The sequence below is a fragment of the Ochotona curzoniae genome, unplaced genomic scaffold (genome assembly GCF_017591425.1).
Source record: "Ochotona curzoniae isolate NIBS_2020 unplaced genomic scaffold, NIBS_Ocur_1.0 contig_1, whole genome shotgun sequence".
NCBI lineage: Eukaryota > Metazoa > Chordata > Mammalia > Lagomorpha > Ochotonidae > Ochotona > Ochotona curzoniae.
Window position 1 is genome coordinate 12564071 of NW_024464918.1, and position 11610 is coordinate 12575680.

Here is an 11610-nt window from a genome sequence, read left to right on the forward strand (position 1 = left end):
GCAGGGTCCCAAGGACTTGGACCATCCTCTAACTGCTCTCCCAGGCCACAACAGGGAGCTGGGTAAGAAGTGTAGCAGCTGCGACGCAAACCGGTGTGCATATGGGATGCTGAGCTTGCCAAGGGAAAATTAGCCAGTTGAGCCAACGCGCTGCACCCCTTCCCATACACTTCATTTTCCTCGCAGCACCCCCAGTTCAATTTTTTGGTGCAAAATGAAGCAAGCGTTTCCCACGACAAGCCCAAAAGGACCCAATAAAGTTGAATCTCCCGGCGAGGTCGCCAAGGAGAGAGGGGTAATACAGCCCGTCGCCTGACAGGTGGCGCTAGAGCGCCCAAGACAAGGAGTGTTTCGTGCGCATGTGTCAGCGTTCCGGAAGTACGTCAGAGCTTCCGGGAGAGGGCCGGGATCCCGGAAGTAAACATTCCGCCATTGGCTGCGTTGGTATCGGACGGTGTCGGAGGGAGCTGCGGTCGCAGCGGTCGCAGCGGGTAAGGCTTGGTTCTCCGAGTTTGCGAGACCCGGGGGACGTCGAAACGTGCACACGAAGATGTAGATGTCTCCTCCCGCTTGAGGCGCGAGCTAGGACGCGGGCTTGGTTCCTGGGCGGGGATCTAGCGAACTGGCGTGTCCGGCATTCACTTAGGAGTCAGGCTTGGATTTTTTTGACTCTTTAAGGAGCGTGGATCCTTTCCCGCGGGTCTTGGCCGTCTTCTCAAACTGGTTTCAGAAAGATTGGAACATGAGATGTTGCCTAGTAAGTTCAGCAAGTGTTAGCACGCGAAGGTCTCTAGTGTGCCGTGGTCAGCTTGGAGCTGACACTGACCAGAGACCATGGTCAGTGCATCTGTTACACTGACGCCTGTGCAGAGTTTGTGCACAGGTGAACACGGGGGAACCCTTGGGCCCGTGGCCTGGCAGCTTCCTTGCCAGGGCCTGTGTGACCGGGCGATGCTTGTGACAGCCGGGATGCGGGTGGGCAGGTGCCTGTCCACGGTGGACCATCCCCGTGTCGGCCAGGCCAGCTCAGTAAGATCTAGGTTAGCTTTGAAAGACTGAGATGATTATCTTACTGTGGGGTTGGGATTTGAAGTTGGATCTATTGGGTTACGTAAAAATCCTGTAATTTTACCTGTTTTTGTTTTTAAATATGGCTACTGAAAGACTGATGTGTGTCTCTTCGTTGGTGCTACAATGGTGGGTTTTGACCCTCGGCAGTGGAACATGATCTGGTTAGGTTTATGGTTGTGAACAGTTTACACTCTGTAGTGTGGAGAACGTAGATTCGGGGAAATTGAGTAGATTAGTAAGTAGGTGGTAATGTTGAAAATGAAGCATATGAATTTGAGTGATGTTTAAAAAATCATCACTTCTTAGTGGTGAAATAGACTTGAGGATAATCGCGAATGCTCGTATGAACACGTAGATGATGTTTTGTTGAGTCAGAGCAGTAAAAGATTAGATTTCAAAGGGACAGTCGTGACTTTAAGATGAGACATGCTGCGTTTAGATGCTTGTGGGACTAAGTGGAAAGGACAGGGAAGCCTGGGATGTAGGTATCTGAAACGCAAGTGAAAAATCAAGAGAGAAACAAACTGCAGACCTAAACCAGCGGTGGACTGTGGCTGTTAGAGGGTTGGAAGTGGATGAGCTTGTCCACTGCTGGGGAGCCATGAGACGGTCACCAGTCGGAAGGGCAGAAGCAGACAGGAGCTCCGAGAGGTGCCGGCAAGCCAGGAGAACGTGGTCACATCAGCCATGGGGTCAGACAGTCTCAAAAAGGAAAGGAAGAGAACCAGAAAACGTTTGCTTGGTGTATATAGTGTGGTGACGTATATGTCAGCAATCACGTGTGACGTTGAAAACGTAGCGGGAGCTCCTCATTTGAAGTGGCCGACAGTGGACGCTAAGGTCCACGGACTGAGCAGCGAGGCGGAGGGGAGGAGATAGAAGCGATGATTGTAAGTACCTCAGGCTCATGCAAGTTAACTTTATTTTTTTGCAAACAAATTTTGGAATACGTGCTCATAAATGATCTCTTAAAGGTTTGAAAAAAATCGTACTATTGGGCCCGGCGCGGTGGCGCAGTGGTTAAGGTCCTCACCTTGCACGCCCGGGATCTTACATGGGCGCCGGTTCTAATCCCTGCAGCCCCGCTTCCCTTTCAGCTCCCTGCCTGTGGCCTGGGAGAGCAGTCGAGGACGGCCCAAGGCTTTGGGACCCTGTACCTGTGTGGGAGATCCGGAAGAGGCTCCTGGCTTCGGATCGGCATAGCATCGGCCGTTGCGCTCACTTGGGGAGTGAATCATCGGACGGAAGATCTTCCTCTCTGTCTCTCCTCTCTGTATATCCGCCTTTCCAATGAAAAAATAATAAAAAATAAATCTTTAAAAAAAATAAATAAATCTTAAAAAAATCATACTATTAAAAAACTTTTGCATAGATTTCAAATATTTCTTGTGCCAAAATAAGATTATCTTTTAATTCCATTTTCCACAAACATTTGAAGTACTCAACCTTAATGCAGAGAATTTTTTTTTAAAAGATTCATTCATTTTTATTGGAAAGTCAGATTTACAGAAACGAGAGACAGAAGAAAGATCTTCCATCCATTGATTAACTCCCCAAGTGGCCGCAACGGTCAGAGCTGAGCTGATCTTAAGCCAGGAACCAGGAGATTCTTCCGGGTTTCCCACGCGAGTGCAGGGTCCCAAGGCTTTGGGCCGTCCTCGACTGCTTTCCCGGCACACAAGCAGGGAACTGGATGGGAATTGGGCCCTCCAGGATTAGAACTGGCGACCCTATGGAATCCCAGTGCATGCAAGGCGAATACCTTGGCCACTAGGCTACCGTGCTGGGCCCATGCAGAGAATTCTTAAAGCATTCAGTGTTAAAGAAAAACAGAGAGCACTCATTAGCTTTACTCCCTTTGCTGTACTAGGTAAGTTTGAGACCTGTACAAAGAAAGAGGAAATCAGGAATATAGATCAGAGAAAAAGTCCTGTGAACGTTCAAGTACTTGTGTGTGTCTGTTTCTCTCCACTTGTAAAGGAAAACTGAAGGAGAGATGATGCTGGTAGCATCTAGAACTCTTGGGGTCGGGTAGGAGACCCTTCCAAGTCGGCGCTGTGAGCGCATGTGCGAGCCGAGGGGAGCCTGCGCCTGTGTTGCCAGGTTGTGCGTGCCCATCTCCTGGGCTGGGCCCACGAGGGCCTGGCGTTGCAGCTGGCCTTTTCTCCCTTTCCAGAGGAGGCCACAGCACCATGGCCGCCGTGGATGCAGTCAACGCTGCGCCCCTGTCGGGGTCCAAAGAGATGAGTTTGGAGGAGCCGAAGAAGATGACCAGAGAGGACTGGAGAAAGAAGAAGGAGCTAGAAGAACAGCGGAAGCTTGGTAATGCTCCTGCAGAAGTTGATGAAGAAGGGAAGTAAGTGGTTTCTTTGCATGCTGTTTCCATCCAGAATACAGATTCACATCCACTTACTTTATCAATTGCTCATCCTTCCCCTTGACAGGAAGCTATCTTCATGATTTACATAATTTTTTGCTTTGTGTGGAGCTTATTTGCATGAGGTTTAATAATAAAATGATGTTTAAAATCTTTTTTTTAAAGGTTTGTTTATAGTGGAAAAAGCTGGCACCAGTGCTGTGGCACCTGTAGTGCCAGCATCCTATATGAGCACCGACTCAATTCCTGGCTGCTCCACTTCCACAGCAGCTGCTTACTAATGTGCCTGGGAGAGCAGCAGAAGGTGGCCTGAGTCCTTGAACCCCTGCACCCGGTTGGGAGACCCAGAAGAAGCTCCTGGCTCCTGGCTGCAGTGGCTTAGCTTTAACAGTGCAGCCAGCTGGGATGGGGAATGGCTGATGGAAGACTTCTCCGTCTCTCCTCCTCTCTCTGTAAATGTGCCTTTGAACTAAAAAGAGATGGATCTTAAAGAAAAGAGCTACAGAGAGGCCTTCCATCTGCTGGTTGACTCCCCACATGGCCACCACAGCCAGGCCTGGGCCTGGCCAAACCAGGAGCCAGAAGCCTCGGAGCCCCTACACAGGTGGCGGGCCCAAGCATTTGAGCCGTGCTTCCTGCTTTCTCCCATAGCAGGGAGCTTATCAGAAGTGGAGCAGCTGACACTGGAACTGACCCCCATACGCTGTTACAGGTGGCGGCTTCACCTGCAACACCACATCGCCAGCCGCTGCTGAGCCTCTTATACTGAATAGCTATAGTTGTTTGTTTTTTTCCCTACTCTTCCCACTCCCTCTCAGGCCCTGCGAAAGTGACTACTTTTCAGTCTTTCTGTTTTGAATTTTTGTGGTCATTAATTCCAAACAAAAACTTACATGATGATGTTAATCATTTGATAATGGATATTAACTGTTAACTTCTTGCTCACACCCCTATCTTCTCTCCTTTCTCTTCAGTTATATTACTGTTCTTAGCTTCTTGGTTGAAATTTTTTTCAGTGTGATTAGAAAGAACTTTTGGATTTTATTTGCCACATTATAAAGATCATAATAATATTCTGTTCCCTCTCCCAGTACAGTATTTCTATTCTTAGCTCTTATAATTCTTATCAATTATTTTTAAACTTTATTCTTTAAAAAAAAAACTCCTTAAAATTTTATTACAGAGACATCAACCCTCACATTCCCCAGTACATCTCCTCGGTGCCGTGGTATATAGACCCGTCTAAAAGACCGACTTTAAAGCACCAGAGGCCGCAGCCGGAGAAGCAGAAGCAGTACAGCTCATCCGGAGAGTGGTACAAGAGGGGCGTCAAGGAGGTACGCAGGCAGGCTCGCTGCTGCTGCATATGGCCTCTTATTTTCAGATCCTAGTCTAAGAACGTTTAGTGTCTAGTATGTGTGTCTGTATCTAGTGTAAAGTAGAAGCTAATTATATAACCCTTGGTATTGAAAGTCACAGTGCATACTACTAATATAAATTTGATATTGTATTGAAATTCACAGTATACGCTGCTTTAGCTTTTTTAATATAAATTTTATATTGCTGAAGCCCTTCAGCATTCTCATTTCCAGTGTATAGTCTCTGACTTGCTTTTCTCTGAAGAAGTAAATGATTTCACTAGACATGATAATAATGCCAGCCAAAGTTACTTCTCAGTTATTCAGACAGCCAGAATGATTTCTTTGTTTTTCTCTGTGTTCGTTTGTAGAATTCCATCACTACCAAGTACCGCGAAGGGGCCTGTGAGAATTGTGGGGCCATGACGCACAAGAAGAAGGACTGCTTCGAGGTGAGCTCGCCCTGAGCATTTTGAGAGCTGGGCAAACACTCTTTTTTTTCTTGTCTGATAGCTTACTTTCATTTTTCTAAAACTACCTATACTGAGGTACAAGGTAAGTAAAAAGTAATTTGAACAAACTTAGTTCAGCATCAAACTTAGTTCTGCCAGAAGATGAACCGATGATTGGACTGTGCCTTCCGGTGGGGTTTTTATGGAGGATAAAAACCGCAGGTAACTTGCCTCTGGGCTACAGTTACGCGGGAAACATGGCCATGTGCTGTTTTCCAGAGACCCAGGCGAGTGGGAGCCAAGTTCACAGGCACTAACATAGCCCCGGATGAACATATCCAGCCCCAGCTGATGTTCGACTACGACGGCAAGCGGGACCGCTGGAACGGCTACAACCCGGAAGAGCACATGAAGATTGTGGAGGAGTACGCCAAAGTGGACCTGGTGAGCCTCAGCCCGGCGTCTCCACTCTCTGCGAAGAATACGATTTACGGGATCTCTGATTTAGCAATTTGTAATGATCAGGTCTTCAACTCTTGGCTCCCAGGCTGTAGCGTATCTGTGGCATATTTTACTGTAATCTTGCTTAGTATTTGGGGTGGTGGAAGGTGAAGAAATAACCTTTTTCAGGAGTGAATCTTATTTTCTTTCCTGTTGTGGTTTCACTTCCCCTCCTCTTTCAAAACCTCTGTCACGTAGCCTTCATTTCATGATCGTGAGATGTCACATAAACATCTGGTTGTACTCTTTTCTTGATGTTGAACTGTATTGGGCACATCGCAACAGCCTAGTGACTTAGCTCTGGCCGTTGCGGCTGCTTGGGGAGTGAATCATCAGAGGGAAGATCTTTCTTTCTCTCCTAATCTCTGTAAATCTGACTTTGCAATAAAAATAAATAAATCTTTTTAAAAATCATTTTAAATATAAAAGTATTACGTAGTTGTGTGAATTTTGTAAGTAAAATTTAATGTTTCTTGTTTCTGTTTAGGCAAAACGAACATTGAAAGCCCAAAAACTCCAAGAAGAGTTAGCTTCGGGGAAGTTAGTGGAGCAGGCTGTAAGTAATGGTGAAATGTGTTCAGACCCTTTGAGCAAAGAAATGAAAATTGAAACAAGAATTCATTTGTTGGATGAGCTTTGGGGCCAAAATACTAATGAATGAGTAAAACTGACTTTTTTTTATACTGTTCATGGAAATGCAAATTTATATCACCATTTTTGAAAAAATATGGACATAAAATGTTGATATCTTGAATCAACATTTTTTTTGTCCTCTTGTTAAATCACAATGCTGCAAAGGCTATTTTTTGTGTAAGGATTCCTATTTTAGGGCCCAACGCTGTAGCCTAGCAGGTAAAGTTCTCACCTTGCACAGGCCAGCATCTAATATGCGCACCAGTTCTACTCCCGGCAGCCCCGCTTCCCATCCAGCTCCTTGTTTGTGGCCTGGGAAAGCAGTTGAGGACGGCCCAAAGCCTCGGGACCTTGCACTGTGTGGGAGATCGGAAGAAACTCCTGGCTCCTGGCTTCAGATTGGCACAGCTCTGGCCTATGTGGTCACTTGGGGAGTGAACCATCGGATAGAGGATCTTCCTCTCTGTCTTTCCTCCTCTCTATGTATATCTGACTTTAGAATTTAAAAAAAAAAAATTGTTGTTTTAGGAATCTGACAACACTTTGTTTTTTAGATTTGATAGAATGCTGTTGAAGCCGGATGAGCTAGATCTGATAAATTAGCATTAGGGAAATGAAGATGTGCTGGGGACCTTGATCATATTAATCTACATACGCAGTTACAATCCTTTATCAATGGTAACTCCCCAGAACTTTCCTGGCTTTGTAGGTAGCTTAAAAAGTTAGTCCCGGCGATGCATTACCTTCCGAAGGTCTGCGCTCCTTCCCAGCGAGGAAGGCGACCATTCCGTTCATGCAGCTAGCAGTCAGCTGGATCCAGTGTGCTCACAGTGTTCAACAGCCAGTGGCGTGAGTAGAATGTGACAGTAGGTTCTTTTCTGTCTTTCGCGATGCAGAATTCTCCGAAACACCAGTGGGGAGAAGAGGAAGCGAATTCTCAGACGGTAAGGAACGTGCTCTCTGTCCCGGTCCGCGCTCCTTTTGCAGTGTCACTGGTTCACATTACTGATCAATAATTGTAGTTTTTAAAGAAAAGCATGAGCAAGAACTAGGTGCCACTCTTCTTACTTCCAAGTTTTCTTGTCTGTCTTTCAGGAAAAAGATCATAATAGCGAAGATGAAGATGAAGATAAATACGCGGATGATATTGACATGCCTGGGCAGAATTTCGACTCCAAAAGGCGCATTACGGTTCGGAACCTGAGGATTCGAGAAGATATAGCCAAAGTAAGTGCTGCCGACTCAACGTTGGAACATTCGTCTTGCCTGAATTTTATCTGCTTGTATAACCAGTCTTTTCAAGGTGGGGTATTTTCTGTGTTTCTCTTCACCTTTACGCTAGAACTGTACACACACATTTAGTTGGTTACAATAAACTTCCACTTGCTGAAATTTTTTTTTTTGCTATAAATATTAATTCAGTCTTTAATATTTTTTTCTTGTAGTATTTGAGAAATTTAGATCCAAATTCTGCCTACTATGATCCGAAAACCAGAGCGATGAGAGAAAATCCGTACGCCAATGCAGGAAAGAATCCGGATGAGTATGTCTCAAGTTGAACTTACAAATTTCAAGATAAGACAAAATTAATTTTATTCTGATTCAACCATAGATATGTTGTTTGTTTTCATTCAAATTCAGTTTTATGAATGAATTTTCCTTGAATCAGTCTCTGGAGCAGTTCCTTATTTCCTGTTTTGTTTTGCAGAGTGAGTTACGCAGGAGATAACTTCGTTCGATACACGGGAGATACCATTTCCATGGCCCAGACCCAGTGTGAGTGTCTGCTGTGTGTCGGGGGGAGGTGCGTCTGGAGTTGGGCTCGCAGGAAGCCTGCCGGAGCCGGCCCTCACGGTGCTGTTTCCAATCGCTCTAGTGTTTGCTTGGGAAGCCTATGACAAAGGCTCGGAAGTGCATCTGCAGGCGGATCCAACAAAGCTGGAGCTGCTCTACAAGTCCTTCAAAGTCAAAAAGGAAGACTTCAAAGAGCAGCAGAAGGAAAGCATCCTGGAAAAGGTCAGCTGGTCGAAAAGCCGAGGGGCGATGTGCCGCAAGGCGAGGTCACTGGCTCCATAGACATTGGTTCACATTGGAAATACACTGTAAAGAGGAATCCCTTTTAATCCGTAGGAATAGTTCTTTCCTTCCACTGACTTAATTGCTGTGCATGCTTTGTATATATTTTAATGAACTTTTGAAGCAAAAATGCAATTTTAAAACTTAGTATCTTAAAGTAAAAATGCATTACTTCTTAAATTCTGTGTAGCCTGGGTCCGTTGTCGGAGCGGACTGGATGCTGTAATACAGCCTGCCTGTCACGCTTAGCAGTGAGCAGGCATGTTGTCCCTAGGAGCCTCTGCAGGACAGCCCTCTCCAACTTGGGCTCTTATCCCATAGTAAACTTCACTCATTTTTGTTTTTTGGGTTTTTCTTTTTATGGCATTCTCTGGATTCCAGAGAATAAATGAGAAGTGTGCCACACCACCCAAGTGACTTTGTTTGCATCACGTTTTCCAACTTGCGCAGTCTAATTGAAAATTAACCCATTGAGATTTGAATGTACATCTTGCTTGTAAACTGGACCTAATGGTGTCCAATCTCCTTTAGTATGGCGGTCAAGAACACTTGGATGCTCCCCCAGCTGAACTGCTGTTGGCTCAGACTGAAGACTACGTGGAGTACTCGAGACACGGCACGGTCATCAAAGGCCAGGAGCGGGCGGTGGCGTGCTCCAAGTACGAGGAGGATGTGAAGATCCATAATCACACAGTATGTGTTGAGCTAGAATCATTTGTGTCGTTGTTATGACTGTGACTCGAACTGAGGGCAGTGTGGGATACGGTGTTGCAGGCGGTGCCTTAACCCCCTGTGCCGTACTGACAGTCCTCAGTTTAACGCCAACTTCTCACACTTCAGGTTGGTCACCCTCTCCCTGATTGGTCAACTCTGGTGTCTGTATAATTTTTCTCTCAAACTGTCTTTAAAAGGCATCATATTGTCAAAAGTATGTGAACATCCTTGCTTTAAGGTTTGCTAAGTAAGTCCTTTCTCTGCCCGCAGCATATCTGGGGATCTTACTGGAAGGATGGCCGATGGGGATACAGATGCTGTCACTCTTTCTTAAAGTATTCCTATTGCACTGGAGAAGCTGGGAAGGAGACTGTTGTAAGTAACCGCTCGGCTCGTCCTGGAAGGGATAAAACCACTAAAGCTCTTAAGTCACACTCTGAGTAAAACTCATCTCAGGTTTCAGATTGTAGTTTTTCTTACATGCTTAATTTGATGACTGTGATATTTAATTCAGTTTCAATATTTTCTCACAGAATTCAGAGGAAAATGTGATAAATGATACAGTAGGAGAAGAGTCTGTGAAAAAACCTCAAACCCTCATGGAGGTGAGTCTGTAATCCTTGTCTTTACTGTTTTAGTCTCGGAGGGAGAGGTTTGAAATGCACCCTGAAGTTTTGTGGTCAGAATAATGACACCGTATTTCGATCCCTTTCTCAGATACATCAGGAAAAAATGAAAGAAGAGAAAAAGAAGAAAAAAAAGAAAAAGAAGAAGCATCATAAGAGCAGTTCTGATAGTGAAGATGAAGAAAAGAAACAGGAGAAACTGAAAAAGGTACTGTGTGCAGTCTGAATAGCAAAAGCAGCGGACAGGATTTCCTTATTTTAGGGACCCTGGGGAATGATGTGGTGGCAACTGAGAGCTCATTAGAAATGTGAGGACGTGAGCCTTGAGTCCAGATTGTTTTCCCGGGTCACGTTAGTGGAGATTTTGTGGGTGTAATTGCCACCTCTTGGGCCGCTTGATAAATGTCACTAGCAGGGAGAGGAACTATGCTGTGAGAAGGCAGAGGCTTAGCATGACGCCTGTGTCAGCCAGCTCCGTGGTTCCCAGTTCCAAAGTCAGCAGTGATGGCCTTCTATCAGCAGCTTGAGCCTCACTCAGTTTTCATTTCCAAGTAAAATTTTTGTAACACTCAATATAGGATGTTTTTGCCCTAGAAGATAGACGAGACAGCGCTGTGTAGTTGTAGGTTGGCAGAAGAACTGCCTCCCGAGGTCTTCCAGGCAGTCTTAAGTTTTGACAAGCACTTCACATTCCACAGGGTCGGCAGGTGCTCCTCTGCTTTTGAACGAAACAGACGTGACGCGGGGCCGTGATGCTCCTGTTTTTCCTCTCCCAACAGGCACTCAACGCAGAGGAGGCCCGCCTTCTGCAGGTCAAGGAGATCCTGCAGATGGATGAGAGGAAGCGGCCGTACAACAGTGTGTACGAGAGCCGAGAGCCCACGGAAGAGGAGATGGAGGCCTACCGGATGAAGCGGCAGAGGCCCGACGACCCCATGGCCTCTTTCCTGGGGCAGCAGTGCTAGGCACGGAAGGTCGGCACCTGGAAGACGCAAACAGGTTCTTGTCCACTCTTGCTTGGTGACTGCATAGGAGACCCTCATCTACACCTCCTGCTGCCTGGCTTTAATAAAGCTTTGAGAAATCTCACATTCCTTCCTTTCCACAGTGAAGAAGATAAAGAAGAAAGGAAAGAAAAGGGATACACTAAATATGGTTTAAATTTTATTTCTCTAATTTTATACCAGTGATACGAAGAGACCTTGATTCATTACCTATCAAGAGTGTCTTCTAGAGGACAGTCCAAAATGTTATTTCCTCAATTTCTGTCATCTTTTTATCAGATGCAGTGGTACACATTTTGAAAGCAGTTTGGTTTCTCTAAACCAGAGCTGTATTTTGTTTTTTTATAACTGTTAGTACCTGTAATTGTAGTAATTATGTAGTCATTTGTTCATGCCTTCTGAGGTTTTCCTCATCTGAAACTAAAAATGTTATTCAATTTTAGTGGTCTTTCACTGCTGAAAGAAAATCTGTAGAAAATGTAAAAAACCCTTATCTCCCAAGTCAGCCCGTGAAGTCATAAATTATTTTTTGGTTTAGTTATTTCATTTAGATTTTTAATGTATTTTTTCCTTACACCCAGAACTCAGTGAGCCATGGTTTTAATGGAAAAACAGTGATTTTTCTCACCTAGGGTCAGTATTGACCAATCAGTATTAGGGCTTTAAGACCTGAGCTTTTAGATTTAGAAATCCTGTCCTCGTACAGGATATGTTTTGGGATACTACTTCCTGTTTCGTGATTACCTTTATGTGACATTCATGAATGCTTTTGTAGACGGATGTACACTAATAATCTTC

General features: G+C 45.2%; 1 protein-coding gene across 2 annotated transcripts; it reads left to right on the forward strand.

The window, feature by feature from the left end:
• The first annotated feature begins 417 nt into the window (after positions 1 to 417).
• On the forward strand, positions 418 to 11358 carry SLU7 (SLU7 homolog, splicing factor). 2 transcript variants are annotated; one of them, XM_040985518.1, is made up of 16 exons: positions 418 to 481; positions 3247 to 3427; positions 4632 to 4785; positions 5178 to 5258; positions 5538 to 5702; positions 6247 to 6315; positions 7289 to 7336; positions 7488 to 7619; positions 7838 to 7935; positions 8101 to 8168; positions 8269 to 8408; positions 9000 to 9161; positions 9453 to 9557; positions 9716 to 9787; positions 9900 to 10016; positions 10588 to 11358. In XM_040985518.1, the coding sequence occupies exons 2-16, from the start codon at positions 3264 to 3266 to the stop codon at positions 10771 to 10773; spliced, it is 1761 nt and encodes a 586-aa protein (XP_040841452.1). In that variant the 5' UTR covers positions 418 to 481; positions 3247 to 3263; the 3' UTR covers positions 10774 to 11358. The 2 variants fall into 2 exon arrangements, with proteins under 2 accessions (XP_040841452.1, XP_040841540.1); XM_040985606.1 differs by lacking the exon at positions 418 to 481 and adding an exon at positions 482 to 491 and having other exon boundaries at positions 3248 to 3427.
• The last annotated feature ends 252 nt before the right edge of the window (positions 11359 to 11610 follow it).

Excerpts from the sequence above, each read along its gene's own strand:
- SLU7 (XM_040985518.1), top strand. The coding sequence starts at position 3,264 with ATGGCCGCCGTGGATGCAGTCAACGCTGCGCCCCTGTCGGGGTCCAAA. Across the intron at positions 9,788-9,899 it reads AACCTCAAACCCTCATGGAG|ATACATCAGGAAAAAATGAA; the intron begins GTGAGTCTGTAA and ends TCCCTTTCTCAG. Across the intron at positions 10,017-10,587 it reads AACAGGAGAAACTGAAAAAG|GCACTCAACGCAGAGGAGGC; the intron begins GTACTGTGTGCA and ends CTCTCCCAACAG.